Below are 22,558 nucleotides of genomic sequence, written 5' to 3' on the forward strand. Positions count from 1 at the left end.
AGCATTGGGATCTTCAAAGACTCTGTACTTTAACTGGAGCAAGTAATCTCCCCCAAATCTGTATCAACGTGAAGGTCTGCATTTAGCGCTGCTCCTTAAGCTACTCTGAGCAGCAAAACAATCAGTCATTTTTATCTGTGTTTATTTAATATATATATATGTTTATTTATATATCTACATCCTTTTAGAGAAAGTGCCTTATTAATTATACAAATTTTGGACTCTTTTGTCTTATCATCTAGTTACAGAGATGCTGGTTAACATTCTCAACATATGCTCTGATGATGAATTGATTTCCGATGATGAACTTGAAGGTAAACTTGCCTTTTCCTTCTCTGAACTAGAAATGAAGAACTTTTAGTTTGGGTTTTAGTTTGTTTTGGAGAATTTTCTTTGCCTTATTAAAAAATAATTATGTTTGTTGTAGAAAAATAAAATTCAAAAAATACAGGAAGCCATAAATAAGGGGAAAAAGTCACCAGTAATTCTACCATCTCAGAGAGGCCCACTGTTAACATCGTGATATAAATCCTGTTATTAGCATCTTTTTTCTCCTCTTTTTTTCTTTTTAACAAAAATAAAGTCATATGATAGCATCACATACATTTACTGGTATTTTTGTAGACTAATTTTCAATGGGTACATAGTTGTCCATGTTGATTATTCTTTGTTTTAACCAATCCTCTGCTGATGGATTTTGAATTTTTTCCACCTTTTTTCTTTTAAAACTTCAGTTTTGAAAATTTTTATAGATAAATCCTTGCATATTCTGTCCAACAATCAACATTTATTATAAGCCTTATATGTGCCAAGAACTATATAGGCCCTTGCTCTCAATAAGCTTGTATTCTAGTGGTGGGAAAAACAAACAAACAATAAAGTCAAATGTTGACATGTGGTATGAAAGAAAGCACTATTAGGAAATGAAAAATAATACTTTCTTGATTATTTCCATAGGGTAGATTTCTATAAATTGAAAATCTGTGTCAATTAGTACTTATAATTTTAATTTAGACACAGATAACCTGGAAAGGCTGTAACAGTTTACATTTTGCATGTGCAACACATAGTTCTCAGTGCTCTTTCAAGTACTACTTATTATAATGTTTATAGTCTGGTGTTTTTTTAATTTAAAATTTTATTTTTATGATGATTAATGAGCATTTTTTTCTTGTGCTTATTGACCTCTTTTATTTCTTTTTTGTGAGTTGTCCATTCATGCATTTTTCCCACTTTTGTACTGTTACATGCTTGTTTGTTTTTCTTATTAGCCTGAGAGATTTTTATATAGTTACATTTTGTTTATGTAGCCAAAATTTTTTTTTCTAGTAATTTGTGTGAGATTTGATTTTAAAGATAGATCCTAACTCACCTGAGAATGCAGGAGATTCTGAAAAGATGGTGGCACCTTAGCATAAACCTCTGACTGCCTCATTCTCTCCAAGCTTATACTAAGGTGATTCACTCAGCTGTTAGGATGAAGTATGTGTGTTGTGAAGAAAGCCCAGCTTACTTTGAGAATATAGATGAAAGTCCTGATCATACTTATGCTTCAAATTCCACATTGAAGTTGCAGAGCAGATGGGGCATAACTATGTTTACCTTTAAGAATGGGATAGGAGATCACTGCAGGGAACCAGTTCTTGTGAAAATAGTGTAGCCAAGTGAAAATTAAAACAAAGAATTCAAGTTAGGAAAGGATGAAATATGTAAGAAATAGATCTAGTAAATTTTGTATTTTAATCTAAGTGGAAATTATTGTGAACTCTCTTGTATGTATTAATGCTATTATATGTATCCTTAATTATCGTAAGAATGAGATTCCTATATTATACCAAAAATTATATTTGGGAATATTTATCAAATTATCATATATAGTAGCAAAAGATTCAAACATCACAATATCCCTCAGTGGAGAGCTGGGTAAATCAATTATGATGTATCCATATGGTAGATTCTCAACATGGAGTTAGATTATTTCCTTGCAGTAAGCCTCCTTTCCTTCCCGCTTCTCTTCTAGTTAGTTCCTATTCAACTTATTGCCACTTCGTCATGGAAGGTATTTCTGATTTCCCAGATTAGACCCAACACCCCTGATGTGTTCTCTTATCAATGGTGCTAACTTCTTAGCATTTGATAGAGTTACAATTTTGCATTTATTTTTACTGTTAATATACATGTATTGTTACAAGTCACTCAACAGGGATTTGAGTAATGAGGACAAAATTAGTTTTTGCTTACCATTATCACCTCAGAACCAAGTAGAGTAAGTAAATGAGCATAGTAGGTAAATATTTGTTGAGTTAGATTGAATGGTATGAAGTACAGTCATTAAAAAGTGAAAAAATGAAGTAAAGCTATTGGTGCTGATATGGAAAGTGTGTTAGATATTAAGTACAAAAGTAAATGTATAGAATCTTCTCTTTTCCTCTTTTTTTTAACAAGGTATGTGACTATAAACTGATACAGGCTTTAACAAAATTTTTTTCTGAAGGGAAATGAAGAATAACCTTTTAGGGTAAGCTGGTGAATTGAGCATACTTCTAAATCCATTCCTTCCTGAAACCACACTAAAACTACAATTTTGGTTTTATCCAAGTGATATAAAAGCTAAGGATTTTTGCTTTAATAATCCCAGACAGTTCAAACCAAGCCTGACTCTTAAGACAAGTAGAAAAGCTAGACAAAATATTTTAAAAAGTTGCTTCAGAGGCATTCAGAAAGCTAAGAAAGTGAAAAAGAATTACCAAGTAGAGATCTGAGGAAAAGCATACATCCAGAGAAGTAAGACATTTGGTCACATTTGGGACTAATTTTCTCCTAAACACATTCATGAATTTCAAAAGAGGGGGCTAAGAGATTGACCAGCCCTCTTGATAAAAGCTGAGAAAGTTGGGAGTTTGTGACTTGTCAAAAACGGATAGAGTATGGGTAAGCTTCTGCTCATTGGTTTTGGGCCCCTAAAGCTTGTATCTATGTAAGAGTAAGGGTGAACTAGAAGTATAATTCCCTGAAAGGGACTATCCTCAATCATTTCAGTCTCTGAAATTTAAATAAGGTAGTCCCAAGCATCTGGCAAAAGCAAACATTTTCAGACTAAGATAGCATTATATAGAACCTTAAACTGCTGCAGTTTTCCAAATATAATACATGGCTCACAACCCAAAATAAGTAGATACATGAGAAGACATAACAACACGAACGAAAAGGAGCAGAAAGAGTGAGAAATAAAAGCAGACCCCTAAGTTCTTCAGATGTTAGCTTGATCAGACCAAGCTTTAAAATAACTATGCTAAAAAATTAAACAATGCTAACTATGTTCAAGAATGTAAAAGACTAAAGTAAAAATTTTGGCAGAGAACTGTGAATTATAAAAATGGAATGTAGCAGAGCTGATAAAGCACCAAAAGAAGATTCTAAGAATGAAAAATAAAAAAAACTTAACAGATGAATTAGTAGAAGACTCAGTAAAGCTAAACAGAGAATAAATGAACGAGAATATAGGTCAGAAGGAACAACCTAGAATACATCACAAAGAGAAAGAATAAGATACTCAGAAAAAGTATGAGAGACATGGAAGACACAGTGAACAGGTATCAACTGTGTGTTTGGAATCAATCCTAGAGAAGAGAGAGAGAGGATGGGGTACAAACAGTATTTGAAGAGATAATGGATAAAAGTTTTTTTAATACTGATTAGTTAAGCCGCAGATTGAAGAAGTCCCCAAAACAAAAGCAGAATAAATACAAAGAAAATAATATCTAAGTACATCACAGTGAAAGTGCTTCAGATGAAAGACAAGGGAAAAAAATCTTAACTGGACCAGGCTAAAATAAATATTACTTTCAAGAGAGAACAGTTAAACTGACAATGTATTCTTAATGGAAACAATGGAAGGAGGAAACCATAGACTAACATATTCAAAGCACTGAAAGATGATAATTGGTACACCTAGAATTCTATACCTAGCAGAAATATCCTTTAAAAATGAAGAAATAAGCACTTCTCAGGTATCCCTCCCTGTAAAAGTTACACTAGAAGAAATACCAGGAGACCCACACTAAATGGAATTCTAAAGAATATTACTCAAACAGAAGGAAAATACCAGATGGAAGCTTGGAGGGTCAGGAATAAATAACAAGAACAGTAGAAAATACGTAGGTAAATAAAATGAATGCAGACCTTATTAAATAATAATAATAATGTTTTACTGAATTTAAATGACAGTTAAAATATATGACAATAGTAGTTGGCAGTGGGATAGAGTTAAACGGTGTGAGGACTTTATATTATCTGGGGAAGGTGGCGGAAAGTACCTGTTAACATTGTATTTTGATAAGTAAGAGATGCATGATGTAATATGCAGAGTAGTTTTCAAGAAGATTTTTTAAAGTGTGTAATCTTTAAATTATAGGGGGGAAAATGACTATAATAAAAAAATAGTCTAGGGGACTTCCCTGGTGGTCCAGTGGCTAAGACTCTACATTCACAATGCAGGGGGTCCCAGGTTCTATCCCTGGTCAGGGAACTAGACCCTACATGCCACAACTAAAGATCCTGTATATGCTGCAGCTAAGACTCAACTCAGCCAAATAAATAAATGTTTAAAAAAAAAATAGTCTAGATAGCAGGAAAGGAGGGAAGGTACTTATAACACTACGGCAAATAGGATAAATAAATGATGATAAATATGTCAGCAACTTCATTACATGTAAATAGATGAAAGATAGGAAAGATTAAACAAAAGAAAAAAACACTGTATGATGTTTTATAAGAGAGAAAGCATAAAGACAAAATTTGAAAGTAAAAGAAGAATATATTACTACTTTTTATAAAAGAAGGAAAGAACAGAAAGTAAAAGAAGAATAATATTATATTACTACTAACCAAAGAAAAGCTGTTGTAGATAGATTAATATTACATGAAATAGGGACTTCCCTAGTAGTCCAGTGGCTAAGACTCCATGCTTCTAGTGCAGGGTGCCTGGGTTTGATCCCTGGCCAGGGAACTAGATCTCACTTGCTACAGTTAAGAGTTCTTATGCTGTAAAAAAAGATCATTGATCCTGTGTGCTGCAGCTAAGACTCAGCACAGCCAAATAAATAAATAAAAATAAATACTGAAAAATTATATGAAATAAAATGATGAAAAATTTTTGTTCGTGTGAATTAGTAAAATGGCTTCATAATATATAAATCAAAGATTAACCAAAGTACAATGAGAAATAGAAATGTCCACAGTGATAAGAGAATTTAACAAATATTTTTCAGGGATTGGCAGAATAAGCAGACAAACAAAACTAAGAATGTTGTAGAAAATTAGAATGCAGATAATAAACTTGACCTACTGACTCAGTGGACATGAATTTGAGCAAACTCTGGGAGCTAGTGAAGGACAGGGAGGCCTGGTGTGTGGGGTTGCAAAGAGTTGGACACAACTTAGTGACAGACAACAGCACTCGACGTAGAAAGAGAAAGCACCTAACATACCGACTATACTTTCTTTTCAAACACACATGAATACTTACAAGACTGGACCTTTACAAGAAATGTTCTGGGTTAAGAGCAAGTTTCATGTATCAAAGCATTAAAATCACAATGACTACAGTCTGACTATATGCAGATAAGATATGCTGCGGCTGCTAAGTCACTTCAGTCGTGTCTGACTCTGTGCGACCCATAGACAGCAGCCCACCGGGCTCCCCCGTCCCTGGGATACTCCAGGCAAGAACACTGGAGTGGGTTGCCATTTCCTTCTCGGATTCATGAAAATGAAAAGTGAAAGTGAAGTCACTCAGTCGTGTCAGACTCTTAGCGACCCCATGGACTGCAGCCCACCAGGCTCCTCCATCCATGGGATTTTCCAGGCAAGAGTACTGGCGTGGGGTGCCATTGCCTTCTCTGGCAGATAAGATATAAATCACTACAAAAAGATAACTAGAACAGCACCATATTTTAGGACATTTTAAAATATACTTAGTAATCCAGCAGTCAAATAATAAATCACAATTAAAATTTGAAAATAATTTGAACAGAAAATGAAAAGCAGTACACATTAAAACTTGAGGGCAGGCAGTGCACCAGACAGGTGTGGGTTTGGCGCTGGAACCAGAACTTTAGCAGATGTTCACTGGTTGACACCATAGGAGAGGAACTGAGTTATACTTGACCTTAAAGCAGCTGGATGGTCAGAATTAAGTGAGAGAGATGCCATCAACAGGGAGTTCTCTTTCAGAAATTGTAATCAGGCATCTGGTTTTATGTCTCAAGTTACCTACAAACGGAGAAGATGAATCATTACCTAGAATGGTTCAATGTGTACAAGGTCCATGTGCCTCTCACCTCACATATCTGTGGGAGACTGACCAAAAGGGATGTGAAACTGGCTAATTTTGTTGAAAAAGCAATTGTTTCTGTGTGATTCCTTCCAAAATGCATGTAAAGTTTTATACACATCCTGGTGCTGCTGCTAAGTCACTTCAGTCGTGTCCGACTCTGTGTGATCCCATAGACGGCAGCCCACCAGGCTCCCCCGTCCCTGGGATTCTCCTGGCACATCCTAGCTGCAGTGTATTTTGAAGGCAATTTACATGAACAAATTAAATTATAAATTTAGTTGACCTTTATATCACATTTTGTAAAATCAGTGCTTAAATACAGAATGATTTAAATTGAACAAAAATAAACAGTAATGCTTGAGGGATGCATCTAACATCATATTTAGAGGAAAACTTATAGCCTTAAATGCATATGTTGGAAAAGAAGAATGGTGAAAACTCAAAGTTTGTCTCAAGAAGTTAAAAGTAAAAGGGGCTACCACATTAAACCTAAAGAAGGCAGGTAGAATGAAATAAAGAAGTTAAGGAAAACATAAGAAAACAAAATGAAATACAGCATAGGGAATTCCCTGATGGTCCAGTGGTTAGAACTCTGTGCTTTCACTGCTGAGGACCTGGGTTCAATCCCTGGTCGGGAGAGTAAGATCCCACAAGCTATGCAGTGCACCCCTCAAAAACTAACTAAATAAATAAAATATAGGAGAGAGGAGCAGTAAAACCAGAATGTACCCATTTCAATCAAATTGATAAATCCCTGGTAAAGAAGACAAAAATAGCGATGACAGAACAGAAAAAGAAGGCAACATTCATTACCAATCCTATAGACATTAAGAAAATAACAAGAATACGTTTATACTAGTAAAATTTAAAACTTAGATAAAATAGATTTCTAGAAAAATGTAACTTATTCAACATGTTTGAAGATTTAGCATTCAAAATTCATTCAGGGTATACTAATGTAAGATACTAGTAATAGTGGAGACAAGGAGAGGGTATATGGAAATTATGCTATCTTAACATTTCTATACATCTAAAACTATTGAAAAGTAAAAAATACATATATTAAAAAATCAATCAACAGGAACTTCTCTGGCAGTTGAGTGGTTAAGACTCCATGCTCCCAATGCAGGAGGCACAAGTTTGATCCCTGGTTGGAAAACTTAAGATCCTGAATGCTGCAGGCATGGTCAAATTTTTTTTTTTTAATCAATCAATCAATTAATATAATTCACTGCATTAAGGGAAAAAATGGAGAAAAATCGTTACCTCACCAGGTGTAGAAATGGCATTGGATGAGATTCATCCTTCATTTACAATAGATCTCTTAAACTAGGTTTAGAAAGCAGTTCTTTAATCTGACAAATGTATCTGTGAAAACCTATAGCAAATATCATATGTGAAATATTGAAAGCTTTCCTTAGTGATTGGGAATAGACAAGGATGCCAGCTATCAAAACCTCTTTATAATATCTTATTAGAAGTCATAGCCAGTACAGTAAGGAAATAGAAAGAAATACAAGGTATAAAGATTGAGGAGGAAGAAACAAAACAATCGTTTATTTATAGATCATTATTTATAGATTTATAGATTATTTATATGATTATATAGAGAGGCAATTTAAAAGTTTATAGATTGTTTATTAGAATCAATAAACAGATGTCGCAGAGCTGCTGGATACAAAGTCAGAAAGCAAAAATCATTGTATGTCTATTTGCCAGCAACAAACAAAATGAAATTTTTAAAAAGCTGCCATTGACAATATCATTCCTAGCGATAAACCTAACAAATGATGTGTAATACCTCTAAGCAACAAACTAAACCATTATTAGAGAAATTAAAGGACATCTAAATAAATAGAAATACCATGTCCACAGATTATCGGAAGACTTAGTGGTATAAATATACGTTATTCCCAGATTGATGTGCAGATTCAATACAAAGTCAGATATTAACAATTTGACCCTAAAATATATATGGAACTTCTAAGGGTAGTTTCTGAAATTCATACGGAAATATCTAAGATCAAAGAAGAAAGTAACTGGAGTTACTAGCCAAGGACAGAGAAGCAGTGAAACAAAACAGAGAATCCAGAAACAGATCCACATGTATATAGACACTTGATTTACACTAGAGGTGTCTCTGCAGAATAATAGGAAAACGATGGGTATGGTTGAGGATATCTATTTGAGAAAAAAGTTAAACCTAACTAACCCCTATTGTATTCTAAACCCAGTAATAAATTCCAGATGGACTAACACATCCAAATATGATAGGCAGAACAATAAAGCTTCTAATATGTATTACATAAAATACATTCATGACCTTGAAGTAGAGGAAAATTTCTTAAACAATACACAAAAAACACTAACAATATAGGAAATTACTGGACTGCATTAAAGATTAGAACTTGTGTTTATCAGAAGAATAAGTGTGTAAAGACAGCTACAGGGACTTCCCTGGTGGTCCAGTGGCTCTAGGACTCTGCACTCCCAATGCCTGGGGGCCCAGCTTCTGTCCCTGGTCAGGGAACTTGATCCCACAAGCTGCAACTAAGGAGTTCACATGCCACAACTAAGGATCCCACATACTTCAATGAAGATAGAAAGCACAAATAAGACCTTTGGAGCAGCCAGATAAATAAATGTTTTTAAAAAAAAAAGCTACAGAATGGGGGAGGGTATTTGCTATACAACCAACAAACAGTTCACTTGCAGAATATATAAAAAACTACAGATCAATGAGGTGAGACTTGAATGAGCACTTCGTAAAAGAGGATATCCAAATGGCCAATAAAAATAGGAAAAGTTATTCAGCCACATTAGTCATTTTGAAAGTGCAGATTAAGACCACAATGGGTGATTCTGCATACCTACCAAAGTGGCTAAAGTTAAACTTGAATAACACCAAATGTTGACCAGAATGTATAGCAACAGGAATGCTCATATACCAAAGTATAAATTGGTACATCCACTTTAGTAGATAATGCCAAACCATTATCCAAAGTTGAACATATACATACCTTATATCTGAGCAGTCTAACTCTAGGAGTGTACTTAGCAGAAATATGTGCAGTTAAGAGAAATACACCAGAATATTCATAGCAGCTGAATTAGCCAAAAATTGGAATCAACCCAAATGACCACTGACAGTGAAAAGGATAAATAGACTGTGACATATTCTTATAGCGGAATTGTATACAACAGTGACAGTCAACTGTAGGAACAGAGGAAACATGGATGAATCTTAAAAACATAATGTTGAACAAGAGAAGCCGGACACAAAAATTCATTATTTGATTGTCCCAACTACCTAACATTAAAAAGAAAATTAAAACTAGTGCTTGTGAATACATGCTTAAATGGTAAAACTATAAAGAAGAGCAAGAAAGTGATTCCAATAGAAGTCAAGAGAACAGTTTTCTTTGGGAAGAGGGAGACTCTTAATTATTAGGAGGGGCCCAAGTAGGGAGAAATCTGTGGTGCTGACAAGGCTCTATTTATTGTTCTGGCTGGTTATTTGGCCATTTGTGTTTTAATAAAAAAGCATTGAGTCTGTGTTTGTTTTGTGTACTTCTCTGTATGTTTATCATACTTCACAATAGAGTTTTTTTTTTTACCGAAGTTATAAGCCTACAAAAATGTAGAGATTTTTGTAGGAATTTTGGAAGCCAGGAAACGAATTAGTATTACTAACTTGGCTGATTCAAGAAAGCTGAAGCCTGGCTTAGTAATGGAGAAAGCTGAGTTCAGCACAGAATCCTCAAAAAGCAGAGGAATTCCTAGACTATACAGTTGCTAGAATTGGGGACTATTGAGAAGAAGGAGGTGGGCCCCTAGCTGAAGTAAGTAGAGCAGGTAAAAGATATTTGAAAGACAGTTAAAGTCCTAGCTGTCTTTTCTCCCAAGACCAGAGGCTAATATCCAAAAAAGTGTAAACCGAAGAATTTCTGGACAGGGATACAGTTGAGGGCACCGATAACTTTGCCAAAAATGGGTAAATTAAGTGATCCCATGCATTCTCAGTGGGCTTCCTTAGTGGCTCAAAGAATCTGCCTGCAATGCAGGAGAGCCGGATTCAATCTCTGGGTCAGAAAGATTCCCCTGGAGAAGGAAATGACTATACCCACTCCAGTATTCTTGCCTGGGATATTCCATGGACAGAGACACCTGGCGGGCTACAGTTCATTGGGTCACCAAGAGTTGGACACAACTGAACAGCTAACACACAGGCACATGTGCACGCACTCTCAGTACTGATACAGAAAATTCCCTAAAAAAAGCCCCACCCGATCACTCTGTGCACAGAAAGCTCAAAGACAGCAGTCAACCACCAACCAGTTCAGAAAGCTTTCCAGTCCGTCATTCTTAACAATGAGCAAACACCAAGGATTATGGGACTTCTCTGTAGAGTCTCTGAGGCAACAGCAAAAAACAGCCTAAATGGATGAACTTGAGATTCTAAAGATATAAAATTTAAACATGGAAAAACTAATATCTCCAGAAGGAGATGAGAAGATAATTGTGTCCATCATACAAAAACATGATCCTCCATTTAGAGATGTACCTGCTGTTCATTCTGTCCTTTGTTCATTGTTCTCAGCATTATTTGTTATGCAAATAATATCTTTTTTCCTTGTCTGATTTTATCTTCATGATCTGTGGGGATAGAATATGTTGGAAAATAAGAGATGTGAATTCATTTAAAACTCTGAAGATTCCATGCAAGAAGTCTGTAATTTAATATTCTATCATGATACCAAGATGTCTCTTCGGAGCTGATAAAGATAATAGCCTGCTTCTCTCATTGCATTTCACTTTGATTTTTTTTCTCTCTCTCTTCCATGCAAACTTAAATTTCTCTTCCCATATTTCTATTTCCATCTCCTTGTTTCTTGGTGTCTCTTCTCCCTGAAGATCACTACATTTCAAGCTTTCAGAAAGGTATCTGAACAGAATGTGCTACGAGCTTAATACTCGCTGTCTGTCTCATCACAGTCTATTAATTAGACTTTTTTAGTTATAGTTGAGTAATTTCAGACAGGCCCTCCATCCTCCCTTTCTGTTTTAATGTTTACGTTTTCTCTGGCCCCTGCTGTGTGATCCTGCAGGATTTTCAGAGCTGGGTGGGCGAGGAAGGAGAGGCCACGTTTCTTAGTTTCTGACTTTTGAATGCGGCCACCTGATGCATGCCTGGACATTGACTTCTGGTGTGTGAGCTGTTTCCTAAATCTGGTATGAGAAAAGGCCACAAAGTCTTCTGTTAACTTTTTTGATGTTTTATAAAATACCTTACCTGTCATCCTCATTTTTACTGCACAGCTGTCTGTGGTTGGAAATAACTCACCAGTGTGTAAGTGAGGATGATAGAATGAAAGCAGCTCCTGCTCAGTTTAGGAGAGCCAGCTGTGTGCTGTGTTTCCATGTAGAAGACAACTGCTTAAGTCATCCCTTGCCATTTGGCCAACCAAGCCCTGCATCGTAAGGTGGCCCACAGCATTCTCAAGAGAGATTTTTGCTGTAGTAGCAACTGTCTTTGTTTATACGTATTTCCTTCTTCACTGTGTTCTACCTTTCAGAAGCACCAGTAAGTTCCTTCCTTCATAAATCCGCTCACTCTGTCCTTTTTGTGGCCCCTCCATTTTTTTTTCTACTTCATCTTTATTTTTTTCTCCTGCTCCTTAAAACTTCCTGGGTTTTTTGTTTGTTTAGACAAACTTTGGCCTTTATTTCTTTGTTTAAAACCATTTCTTTAACTTAGAAAGGCACTTCATCCTGCATTTTTTTAAACCTGTTAACGTATTCTTTTAACTCACATATTGTTTGTATTCTCTAAGGAGGCACTACAGTTCGCAAGGAGATCATCAAGAATAAAATCAGAGCTATTGGGAAGATGGCACGGGTCTTTTCAATTCTCCGGTAAGGAAAAGCCTTGTCATATGGTGTGCAATAAAAATGTTTTGAGAGTGATTTAGAAGTTGATTTCAGATCAGTAGTTTAAGAATTGGAGTGTGGTATCAAAACTGTGGGTCTTTGGGTTGAATGCAGATTGAATCAGCCCTACATGTTAAAGTGACTAGAAATAATTCTGGCAAACATTTATTTGGTGTGAGCTTAGATACAGTGCAGTGAATGTTAGTGATCTAATGTGGATTCTGGAGCTCAGTGGCCTCTGTTCACATCCTGGCCCTATATCTTCTCAGCCATGTGATCTTGTGCCTCATTTTCTTGGCCTGTGAAAGATAATAGCAGGATCTGCCTTTTAAGGTTATTTGGAGGATTAAATAGGGTAATATATGGAAAACATTAGATCAGCACCTGACTATTAAGTGGCTCTAATTGAAAAGCGGGGCCTGGCTAATTGCTTAAAGTTGGAATATATACAGAAAACATCCCTTTTGGGGGTCAGGGAAGAGGTAGAAGGAGTACCTATCCTCCATCTTTGTGCATCTTTTCTTGTCTTCTTTCAAGTATGTTTGTAGATGCTGAGTGGTAGACACTGCCTGGCGTTAACCCGGGGCTTTGATCTTCTTTTGCAGGGAAGAGAGTGAGAGCGTGCTAACTCTTAAGGGCCTGACTCCTACAGGGACACTCCCTTTGGGTGTCCTCTCAGGAGGGAAGCAGACTATTGAGACAGGTGAGTATGAGCAATGCTTCTTCCATGGAATGTGTGCTCCTGTTACCCAACAGTCAGTGTCAAATTGGAAATTAAGGCTCCTTTCAATTAATGGCACTGAAGCCATTGAATATCCATCTCTGGAGGGGGGAAAATGGATTGATCCTTCTCACCATATGTAAAAACTAAATCAAAATGAATTATAATTTAAATGTAAAAGATAAATAAACTTCCCAGAAAAAGATATGCAAAGTAAGCATTGAGGAAGATAAAAATTTAAATATGACACAAAAAGCACTAAAATTAAAAAATTAACAAATGAGTTTCATTAAAATTAAGAATGTCTATTCACAGAAATTCATGACTAATAAAGGGAAAAGACAAACTGTAAACGGGGAGATTTTTGTAGTACATATGTCTGACAAAGAACTTACATTCAAAGTCTGTAAAGAACTACAACTCCAAAAGAAAAATACAGCTAATTTTTTTAATGGTCAAAAAATTTTAACAGTACTTCACAAAAGAAAGTATCAAAATGGCCAAAAAGCATATGAAGATTTGGTGCTTAAAATAGTTACTCTTCTGGGAAATCGATATAAAACCATGGTGAGATACCACTCACATCCTCTAGAATGGCTAAAATTTAAAAGTGTGACAATATCAAGTGTTGGTAAGTTTGTGGAGAACAAGATATATTGCCAGTGCATTTGTAAATTGGTTCAACCACTTCAGAAAATTGTGGTCAGTAAATGAAAACATTTGTCTACCCTATAACCAGGCAATAAAAATAACATTATGAATCTATGCAAAAACATTATGAGTACATGCAAAAAAATTCCACTTAATATTTATACAATGGAGTATTACTCAGCAATAAAGGTAACATCATGAATATGTACAAAAAATAACACTCTGAATATATGGTTGAATCTCACAGATACCATGTTTAACTAAAAACTCTAGATACAAAAGGGTACAGACTGTTTGATTTGTATGATGTTCAGGAGCAGGCAGATGAACACTTCTAGGTGGGACCAAAGTGAGGGTGTAGGGCAGGGGCTGGCAGCTCTGGCCACAGCCATGGTGGCACGGCCTCATGATGCCTTCATCGTGAGGAACGTGTTCCTGGGGCTTCGTCAGCTTCCTGGAGCCCTGGTTCATCCCTGAGGGTCCAAACCAGGGAGTTATCATCCCCTTGTTGGTGACCTGGTCACTTAGCTGTTGTCTCTAGTCATGAAGAGATATAAAATCACCTTAGTATCCTGACCTTGGCCATCCACTGCCTTAAGTATTCATAGCACATTGGAACGTCTTACTCTACAATGCAGTACTATTTTCCCTGTCACCTTTTCTCACCTTTTGATTAACTGTATACCTACTTAATGTAAACTGTACAGACTCCATAAAATGTTTGTGTACTCTGCTGAGATAGAAAGACACTGATGCTGGGAAAGATTGAGGGCGGGAGGAGAAGGGGATGACAGAGGATGAGGTGGTTGGATGGTATCACCGACTCAATGGACATGAGTTTGAGCAAGCTCCAGGAGTTGATGATGGACGGGGAAGCCTGGAGTGCTCCAGTCCATGGGGTCGCAAAGAGTCAGACACAACTGAGTGACTGAACTGAACTGAGACAGAAAGTGCTGTTCTGGGGGGGAGTTGGGGGAGAGCCTAAAAATACTAAAGCAGACGGTAAAGCATCTGCCTGTAATGCGGGAGACCCAGGTTCGATTCCTGGGTTGGGAAGATCCCCTGGAGAAGGAAATGGCAATCCACTCCAGCACTCTTGCCTGGAAAATCCCATGGATGGAGGAGCCTGATAGGCTACAGTCCATGGGGTCGCAAAGAGTCGGACACGACTGAGCGACTTTACTTTACTTTAATAAAAGAGAAAAAAAGGAAGTGCTGTTCTAGAAAAAAATACAATTAAAACATAATAAAATGAAAAAATAAAAAGTACTGTTTTTCTAAGAAAAATACATGACTGTCTCTGTGAAACCTGTGGATCTGAAGGCTGCTTCTGCCTACTCACTACATGAGCATCAGCGAAGGGTTTAAGAACTGTCACAGGACAGTGGGGCCACCAGTAGAAGAACATACTCGGAAGGAAGATCTGTCCCACCAGAATTATGCCTAAGTATATTTTCAGGATGAATTTACTTCTGCTCTCTTCCGGAATAAATTATTTTTCTGCTTTAAAAACAACAACAACTGGCAGACTCATAAATAGTAAAAGAAGTCAAAATGGCTCCTCTGGGGGGAGAATGTGGCCGCAGACAGGGCACAGGGGACTTTTGGAGTAGGAGTCATGTTCTCTATCACTATTGGGGTGGTAGTTACACAAGGGCATGCATAGATATAAAGATGTATTAAGCAGTGCACTTCATATCTGTGCATAGCATGTGCCTCACTTGTGTGCATTTTATATCTTAATTTGATGGGGAGTGGCAGTTAAAGTTCCTCAGTCAGAGAAGGAGTTTGCCTCTTTGCCTGCAAACCATATCCTGCAAGATATGGCTTCCTCTTCAACCATAATGTCAGTTCTGAAAATCATATGGGCGCTGACTTCCTAAGGAGAGGGCTTGATAGAAGCCAGGAGTGAAAAGGTTGATGTTTGTCAGTATAAACAGATCTGGTCAAGCAGGGGGAAGAGACATGAGATCAGATCACTGGATGACTAATTCTAGGCTTGAAAACTGGAGCTGAAACATTAACAACTTAGAGTTCACTGCTTTTTTGCCCTTTTTTTTTAATTGTTTCTATTTCAGTTTTTCTTTTTTCCTCTTCTCCTATAGGAATACCTCTTATAGGAATTCTTTGTGTTTTGTGAATATTCCAAGGCTATTCTTAGGAACAGCCTCATTTCCCCATACTTTTTATAGGATTGGTTGCCTCTTTTCTCTTTCAAATCAGATACTGAAATATTAGTTTATTTATGAGGAAGAATGAATATTTCCTCCTTAGAAGTATATAGTTAATTTTCTTAGCTTCTGTAGTTTTCATTGTTAGTCACGTGAGATATTCTGAGAGCAACTCTGACAAGGCATTTTAGAGTTAATAGGAAGTAACATGGGTAAAGAAAAAAGGAACATCCTATACATCCTTGCTTGAAACCTTTCAAAAATTTGCTGATCCACAAAGTTTTTTTAATCTGAACCAAATTTTTCTAGATCTTGATTTGAAAAAGTAAATCGGCAAATCTGGAATAAGTAACAGAATTTTATAGATGTGTTGTTTGGAGATTTGTTGTTTATAACCCCACCTTTTGTTCTCAGTCCCAAATATATGCAGTTTCTCTTCATTCCTGACTTGAATATGAATGTTTTAATCAATGTAAGATTGCTATTGATAGAACCCACTCCAGTATTCTTGCCTGGAGAATCCCAGGGACAGAGGAGTCTGGTGGGCTGCCATGTATGGGGTCCCACAGAGTAAGACATGACTGAAGCGACTTAGCAGCAGCATCAATACTTGAAAATTGATAGAAAGCTCAGGAATGTGTCAGAACATAACTAAAGTTGCAGCAAACTTATTAGAGCTTCTTATTCTATCATTGATTTGCAAGAACTGAGTTAATTTTGTCATTTTTCCATCAGAGTCTCAGTTCCACAGGTTCAGTGACAAACGAGCATTAGCTGAAAAGACCTTTTATTGTTCATAGAACTTCACTTGGACAGCCTTCAGTGAGCAAGGCCCCATCCCATATGACCTTATAGCCTACATTCATTTACACTCCACCTTATTCCAAGGGGGATTTGAGTAAGTTACAGTGTACATCCAACACAGTAAACGGAAATAAATATGCTGAGAAATTGGAGCACAAAGGAAAACAAACCAGTGAAATCCAGTAATCACACATTTAATTCCAGGCTTCCAAGTAGCCAAAATAAAGAGGAAAGACCATAAGATTAAAAAAAGAAAAACAAAAACAGGTCAGTTATAAACAGTACTCCACTGAAAGTTTTAAAGTTTTGTGCTACAAACAGAACCATCAAGAAGGTGAAAAGACAACCCACAGCGTGGGTGAAAACACCGAGTTCACCAAAAAGTTCCTCTGGGTGTTTTCGTAACATCTTGCAGAGAAACCCAAAGGAACTTTTTGGCCAACCCCGTCTTTACGAAGCATGTATCTGATAGGAGCCTAGTATCTAGAAACTGCAAAGAACTCTTGTAACTGAATAGCAATAAGACAAATTACCCAAATAAAAATGGGTAAAAAATTGAATAGACATTTTTCCAAAGAAGGGATACAGGTGACCAATAAGCATGTAAAAAGATGTTCTACATCATTAGACATTAACTGCAATGAGACATCACTTTAATTAAAGACCCACTGGACAGTTGTGATCAAAAAGACAGACAATAACAAGTGTTGGAGAGGAATTATGATTCTCATATACTGCTGGTGGGGATGTAAAATGGAGCAGCTCTTTGAAAACCAATCAGGCAGTTTCTTTGATGATTGAACATACAGTTAATCATATGACCCAGAAGTTCTGTTCCTAGTTACATACCCAGAGAAATGAAGATATAGCCCCACAAAAACTTGTACACAAATGTTCATAGCAGCATGCTTTCTAATAGCCAATAAGCGGAAACAACACAAATGTCTATCACCTAATGAATAAACAAACAAAATGTGGTATATCCATACAATGAACTATACTATTCAGTCATAAAAAGGAATGATATACAATCCTCAGCATGAATAAGCCTTGAAAACCATTTGCTATGTGAAAAAAGCCAATCACTAACACCACATAGTATATGATTCCACTTACACAAAATGTCTAGAGCAGCCAATCTGTGGAGACAGAAAGTAGATAAGTGTAATGTTAGGAGAAGGAATGAGGGCGGGAGATCGGGTTTTTTTGGCGGGGAGAGTGATGAAAATGTTCTAACCATAGATTGTGGTAATGGTTGCACAACTCTAAATATATTAAAATCATTAAACTGTACACTTTAAACAAGTGAATTTTTTGGTATATGAATTATATTTCAGTAAAGAAATCTCATTCAATAAAAAAAAGTATTTCAGTACAGGGGGGAAAAAAAACAGTTCTCCAGTTTTGTATGACTCTTACTTATAAAGAATATCCCTCATGCAGGCTAATATCTTAATACCCAATGCAAAAAGCAATTCTAGGAGGACCCAAAATAATGCGATGTTAGTATACATTTTACCGCAAACATAGCTTTTAAAGTCTAATTAAACCAACGCTCTGTATACAATCTCAGGGAAAGCTTTGGTCTCTCACTTCCTAACAGTTGCTGTTATAGTGTGCTGTCTGAAGGGACTGTCCTTTCCTTCTGAGAGTTGGTTCTCTGTGAGGTGATTTGGGAGGGTGTGACATTGCTTTAACACTCGCCAACATTTGGTTGACAAATGTAAACACTCACTCGATAAGTTGATTCCAAGTTGCCATTTTTCACATTGCATTCAGAAGTTAATTTTCAGTTCTTCCAATTTTTCCTGTATGTATGATTCATTATAAAAAGCTTTGGGAACAGCAAACTGTTACTGTTCATTATTCTTCCCTGCCTTCTTTTAAAAATTAGTTTTGGGGAAGCTGACAGGATTTTCCTAATAAGATCTTTCTTGCTTCAACCTGTAACATTTTCATATACAGTAAGTCCCCTACATAAGTATAAGTTTCATTCCAAGAGCGTGTTCATATGTCCAGTTTGTTTGTAAGTCCAACAAAGGTAAGCCTAGGTACCCAACTAATTTCACATAATACATAAAAAACAAACACAAAAACAAAGGAAATATTTTTCATCTCACAGTACAGTACCTTGAAAAGTACAGTAAATAGCTGGCATATAGGGGCTGGCAGAGAGTAAACAGGCAAGAGTTACTGCCTGGAGGAGGTGAGAGATGGTAGATCCATGATGATGGATCATCATCAGTCAATGGAAGACAAGCTGCAGTTTCACTTTAACTTACGTAACTGAACATGAGAACACATGTTCTTCAACTTGAAGAACTCGAACCTTCTTCAACTTGAAGGTTTATATGTCGGGGACTTACTGTAGTAGTGCTTTTACTGTCTTAAAAAACAGATGCAGGAAAGTTTACCTGTTAGTACTAATTTTTAAATAGCTTCCTTTTCCATCACTGAGGAAGAGGGCCTTCTTAGTAACTGGTCTGCTCTCTCCCATGGAAAATGGAAGCCATGTAAGTTAGACATGCCAGCCTCTGCTGTCTCTAATTCCAGATGGTACATGAATTTGCATTTGAAATTGAATAGCTTTATGCCTTTCCCAGCTTAGTAATTCACCCCTTGGAAAAGAAATAACCTCTCACTTATATACCATTTTTTCTTTCCTTCCAAATGCCAGTCTGTTATTTAAAAGCCACTCTTTTAAAAATATATATTTTATTTATTTATTTTAATTGGAGAATAGCTACTGTGGCAAAAGCCACTCTTTTATATTAAGTAATTTCAAAGGATAGCTAGACTCTATACAAGTTGCTTGAAATCATTCATAGTTTTGAATAACTTTTTTTAAGAGGATACAGCAGCAGCTCATTTAGTACCATCTGAACTATCACAAACTAAAGAACAGTTGTAATATCAGGTGATTTGACTGGACCTGTCATTACTTTGATACATGAATGTCAAGGCATAAATTAGCAGCTGGCTATTTACAATGAGGAAAGCAGCATTTCGTTTCTCCGAGTCAGCTTGACTGTCTTATCCGTGGATGCCATTAGCTAAAAGGTTCTCATGCCACTTGCAGTGTGAAAAATCTTAGTAACTCTCCCCACCTCATGTTCCCCCAACCCCACCCCTAGTTTAGTTTTTCGCAATAATCCTCTCGCTTCTCTGACCAGTTCACTTTCATTACGGATGGGAATAAGCGTGAAGGTCGGGCCCCGGGATGTCTCTCTTGGCAGCAGTGCTGTTGGTTTACTCACTCTTTCTCTGTCTTCATTTTTGCATGCCACTGCTCCTGCCTCTCACAGCCACAGTAGAAGCAGTAGAGGCCCGGGAAGGTATGGCCGTGTTCCTGCGATAGATGTGATCATGTGTCTGTCTGTTAGTTCTTTAAAAAGCTTTGTCAATGTTAGACATCTTTTATTGTTGCATCACCAGAACTGTTAACACTGAGACAAGGAAAAGATAACTCTAGCTATGCTCACAAAGTATTTCCTTTGTGTCCTTCGTTTGTGTAATATTAACTCAAATGACCCTCTCCACAGCCAAAGTCCTTTCTGGGCTCTCTCAGTTTTAATGTAATGGCTGAAGTTTAAGCAACCAGTCATGGGTTGTTCAGATGGTGCATTCTGATAGCCCTTCCATAGCTATGAGGTATCCATTTAATTATTGGAAATTCAAACTATCAACCTCTTTATCTAACGATTCTGAAGCATATCAAAAGTGGAGGCAAGAGCAGATAGGAATGCAGTCTGATTTGTTTCTGAGGTTGCCCTCAGTCAGACAAGCTAAAGTATACAAATTTAATTAACAAATTATCTATGAATCAGAGGCTGAAAATCATCACAACTGATAAACTTGTGTTATAAATTTAATTGTTCTGTTAGAGAAGGTGGTTCACACTGGGAATGCCTTTCCTTGGTGATACAGAAGTTCAGACAGAAAGAAAATACCTAGAAACTATTTTTTTAGATGGCTTTTAACTTATGTTCAGCTCCTGGTTTTGCAAGATTAAAAAAAAAAAGCTATCCTAAACAAATGGATTAGCTCTTTTGTCACTTTTTTGTGTGGTCAGTGTGATGTCTGAGTTAGATAACTAGTCTGCTTAACTTGTTCTCTTATTCTAGTGTTGCCTTCTTTCCTCTCTCTGAGCACGTTTCTGGCCCATAAGAGACTCTTTCAAAGATATTGGGGGCTTTTTGTCAGGTCCACTTCTGCTGTGATGAACTGAGCTATGAAAATTACTTTCACAGTTTTGGTGGCCCTTTGGGCCTTAAGGAAACAATAGCTTCAGACCAGGCTAATTGAAATCAAATATTGTTCATTGCCTTCACCAGACATGTGCTCCACGGTCACCCTTCTATATTTTCCTCTAGGAGGTTGCTGTATGCTAAGAAACTTAAAAGATGTCTAATGGAGCTCCTCCCTTTCCTGTTTTCCTGTAGCCATCAGAGGGTTTTCGCTTCAGCACAGGATCCGGAGTTTTGAAGAAGCCCGAGGTCTGGACCGAATTAATGAGCGGATGCCACCCCGCAAAGATAGCCAGTACTTTGATGGGCCGGTGAAACTGGTCCAAGCCAACGCTGCACACAGGAGCGACAAGGGAAGAAGAGCCAGTCATGACTCAGAGCCCTGCGGTGGCACTGGTGGATCCAAGACTTAACAGTCTGTGTTATTTATTTATTATCGCAAAGCTAAACACAAACAACTTAAACAACTTAAACCTGGAGGTGCATTCAAAATACACTCTGCATTTACTCTGTAAGAAACGTGACCCTTTTATAAATTCTTTTAATTTATGTTTAATATATATGTAAAATGCATCTGTTTCGTTTTTCCTTTTTTTTCCCCTCCTCTAATTTTTAGGAACTGATCTGATTGTCTGACACATAGTGAAGTCGTGTGTTATAAAGGGGACTGTCCCCAAATAAAAGGGCCTTGGAAACCTCTTCCCTGGCTTTCAGACTTGAACTAGTCAGCCTTTTCTCTTGTTTTTGGAGGTAGTATTGTTCATTTCAGACTAATCATTTTGCAAACACAAAAGGGTGTTTTTCTTTTTCCTTTTCTACAGGGTACCACTGAAAAATATCTCTTAGATTTCAGTGGCTAAAACTTCTCTTCTTATGGAAAACTTGATTATAGTAGAACTCCTCAGTGAATAAACCAAACCCAGTGATTTTAAGGGCCAAGGGAAATGCTTTCCATAATAACCTACTCTTCTGGACTCTCAATTACTCTTAATGTATCCTGGTATGGCAAAATAAAAAATAATGAGGGATTTTTTATAGAATGACTTAAAATTTATTCATCTAACCATGAGGATGATTGGATTAAACTTCCCTTAGAATTTTGGAGATTTCTTAACTGTTGCCAGATTCTTTTGCTTTTATTTTTGAATCCTAGGTAATTTACCTCATCTGCAAAGGAAGTGACATTTCTAAATATTTTATAAATGCCTCTGTAGAACCTTCAACAGTTATGCCCTTCTGTGTCACATCTCTTCTCCCTGTCTTCCGTCTGTTTTTCTGTGTCGACATTTTTGAAACCAACTGGGGCCCCTGGAGGAGTGCATGGCAACCCACTCCAGTATCTTGCCTAGAGAACCCCATGGGCAGAGAAGCCTAGTGGGGCTACAGTCCATAGGGTTGCAAAGAGTCAGACACGACTGAAGCGACTTAGCACGCGCACACAGGGTCATGGAAACTGACTAGGTTAAAACGGTCCCCTTGTGAACTGGAAGTCTTGCTAAAGGGCATTGGGTGACTGATGATCTCCTGTCTATCAAATACTGGGATGTTCCTCCATTTTTTAGCACTCATTAGGTTGAACTGTGTATTATTAGTCTCTGTCGCATATTTTAGAATATAAAAACAAGTGTTCAGATATAATGTTTGAATAATCTTCCGTTAGTTTTTCAGGTCACAACCAACTAGTGAAGAAAGTTTC

At 36.9% G+C, this 22,558-nt stretch overlaps 1 protein-coding gene across 2 annotated transcripts in view; it reads left to right on the forward strand.

Moving 5' to 3' along the window:
* The window catches only part of PPP3CC (protein phosphatase 3 catalytic subunit gamma), an 81,300-nt gene extending 59,757 nt beyond the window's left edge, over window positions 1-21,543 (forward strand). The window contains exons 10-15 of one of the 2 annotated variants that reach the window (XM_068973849.1): window positions 243-314; window positions 11,252-11,278; window positions 12,172-12,253; window positions 12,874-12,971; window positions 19,921-19,950; window positions 21,058-21,543. In XM_068973849.1, coding sequence (XP_068829950.1) covers window positions 243-314; window positions 11,252-11,278; window positions 12,172-12,253; window positions 12,874-12,971; window positions 19,921-19,950; window positions 21,058-21,275 — 527 coding nt within the window. In that variant the 3' untranslated portion in view covers window positions 21,276-21,543. The remainder of the gene's footprint in view (window positions 1-242; window positions 315-11,251; window positions 11,279-12,171; window positions 12,254-12,873; window positions 12,972-19,920; window positions 19,951-21,057) is intronic. The other variant, XM_068973848.1, reaches the window with a different exon arrangement.
* The last annotated feature ends 1,015 nt before the right edge of the window (window positions 21,544-22,558 follow it).

Source organism: Capricornis sumatraensis, chromosome 6 (genome assembly GCF_032405125.1).
Source record: "Capricornis sumatraensis isolate serow.1 chromosome 6, serow.2, whole genome shotgun sequence".
NCBI classification, from domain to species: Eukaryota; Metazoa; Chordata; class Mammalia; order Artiodactyla; family Bovidae; genus Capricornis; species Capricornis sumatraensis.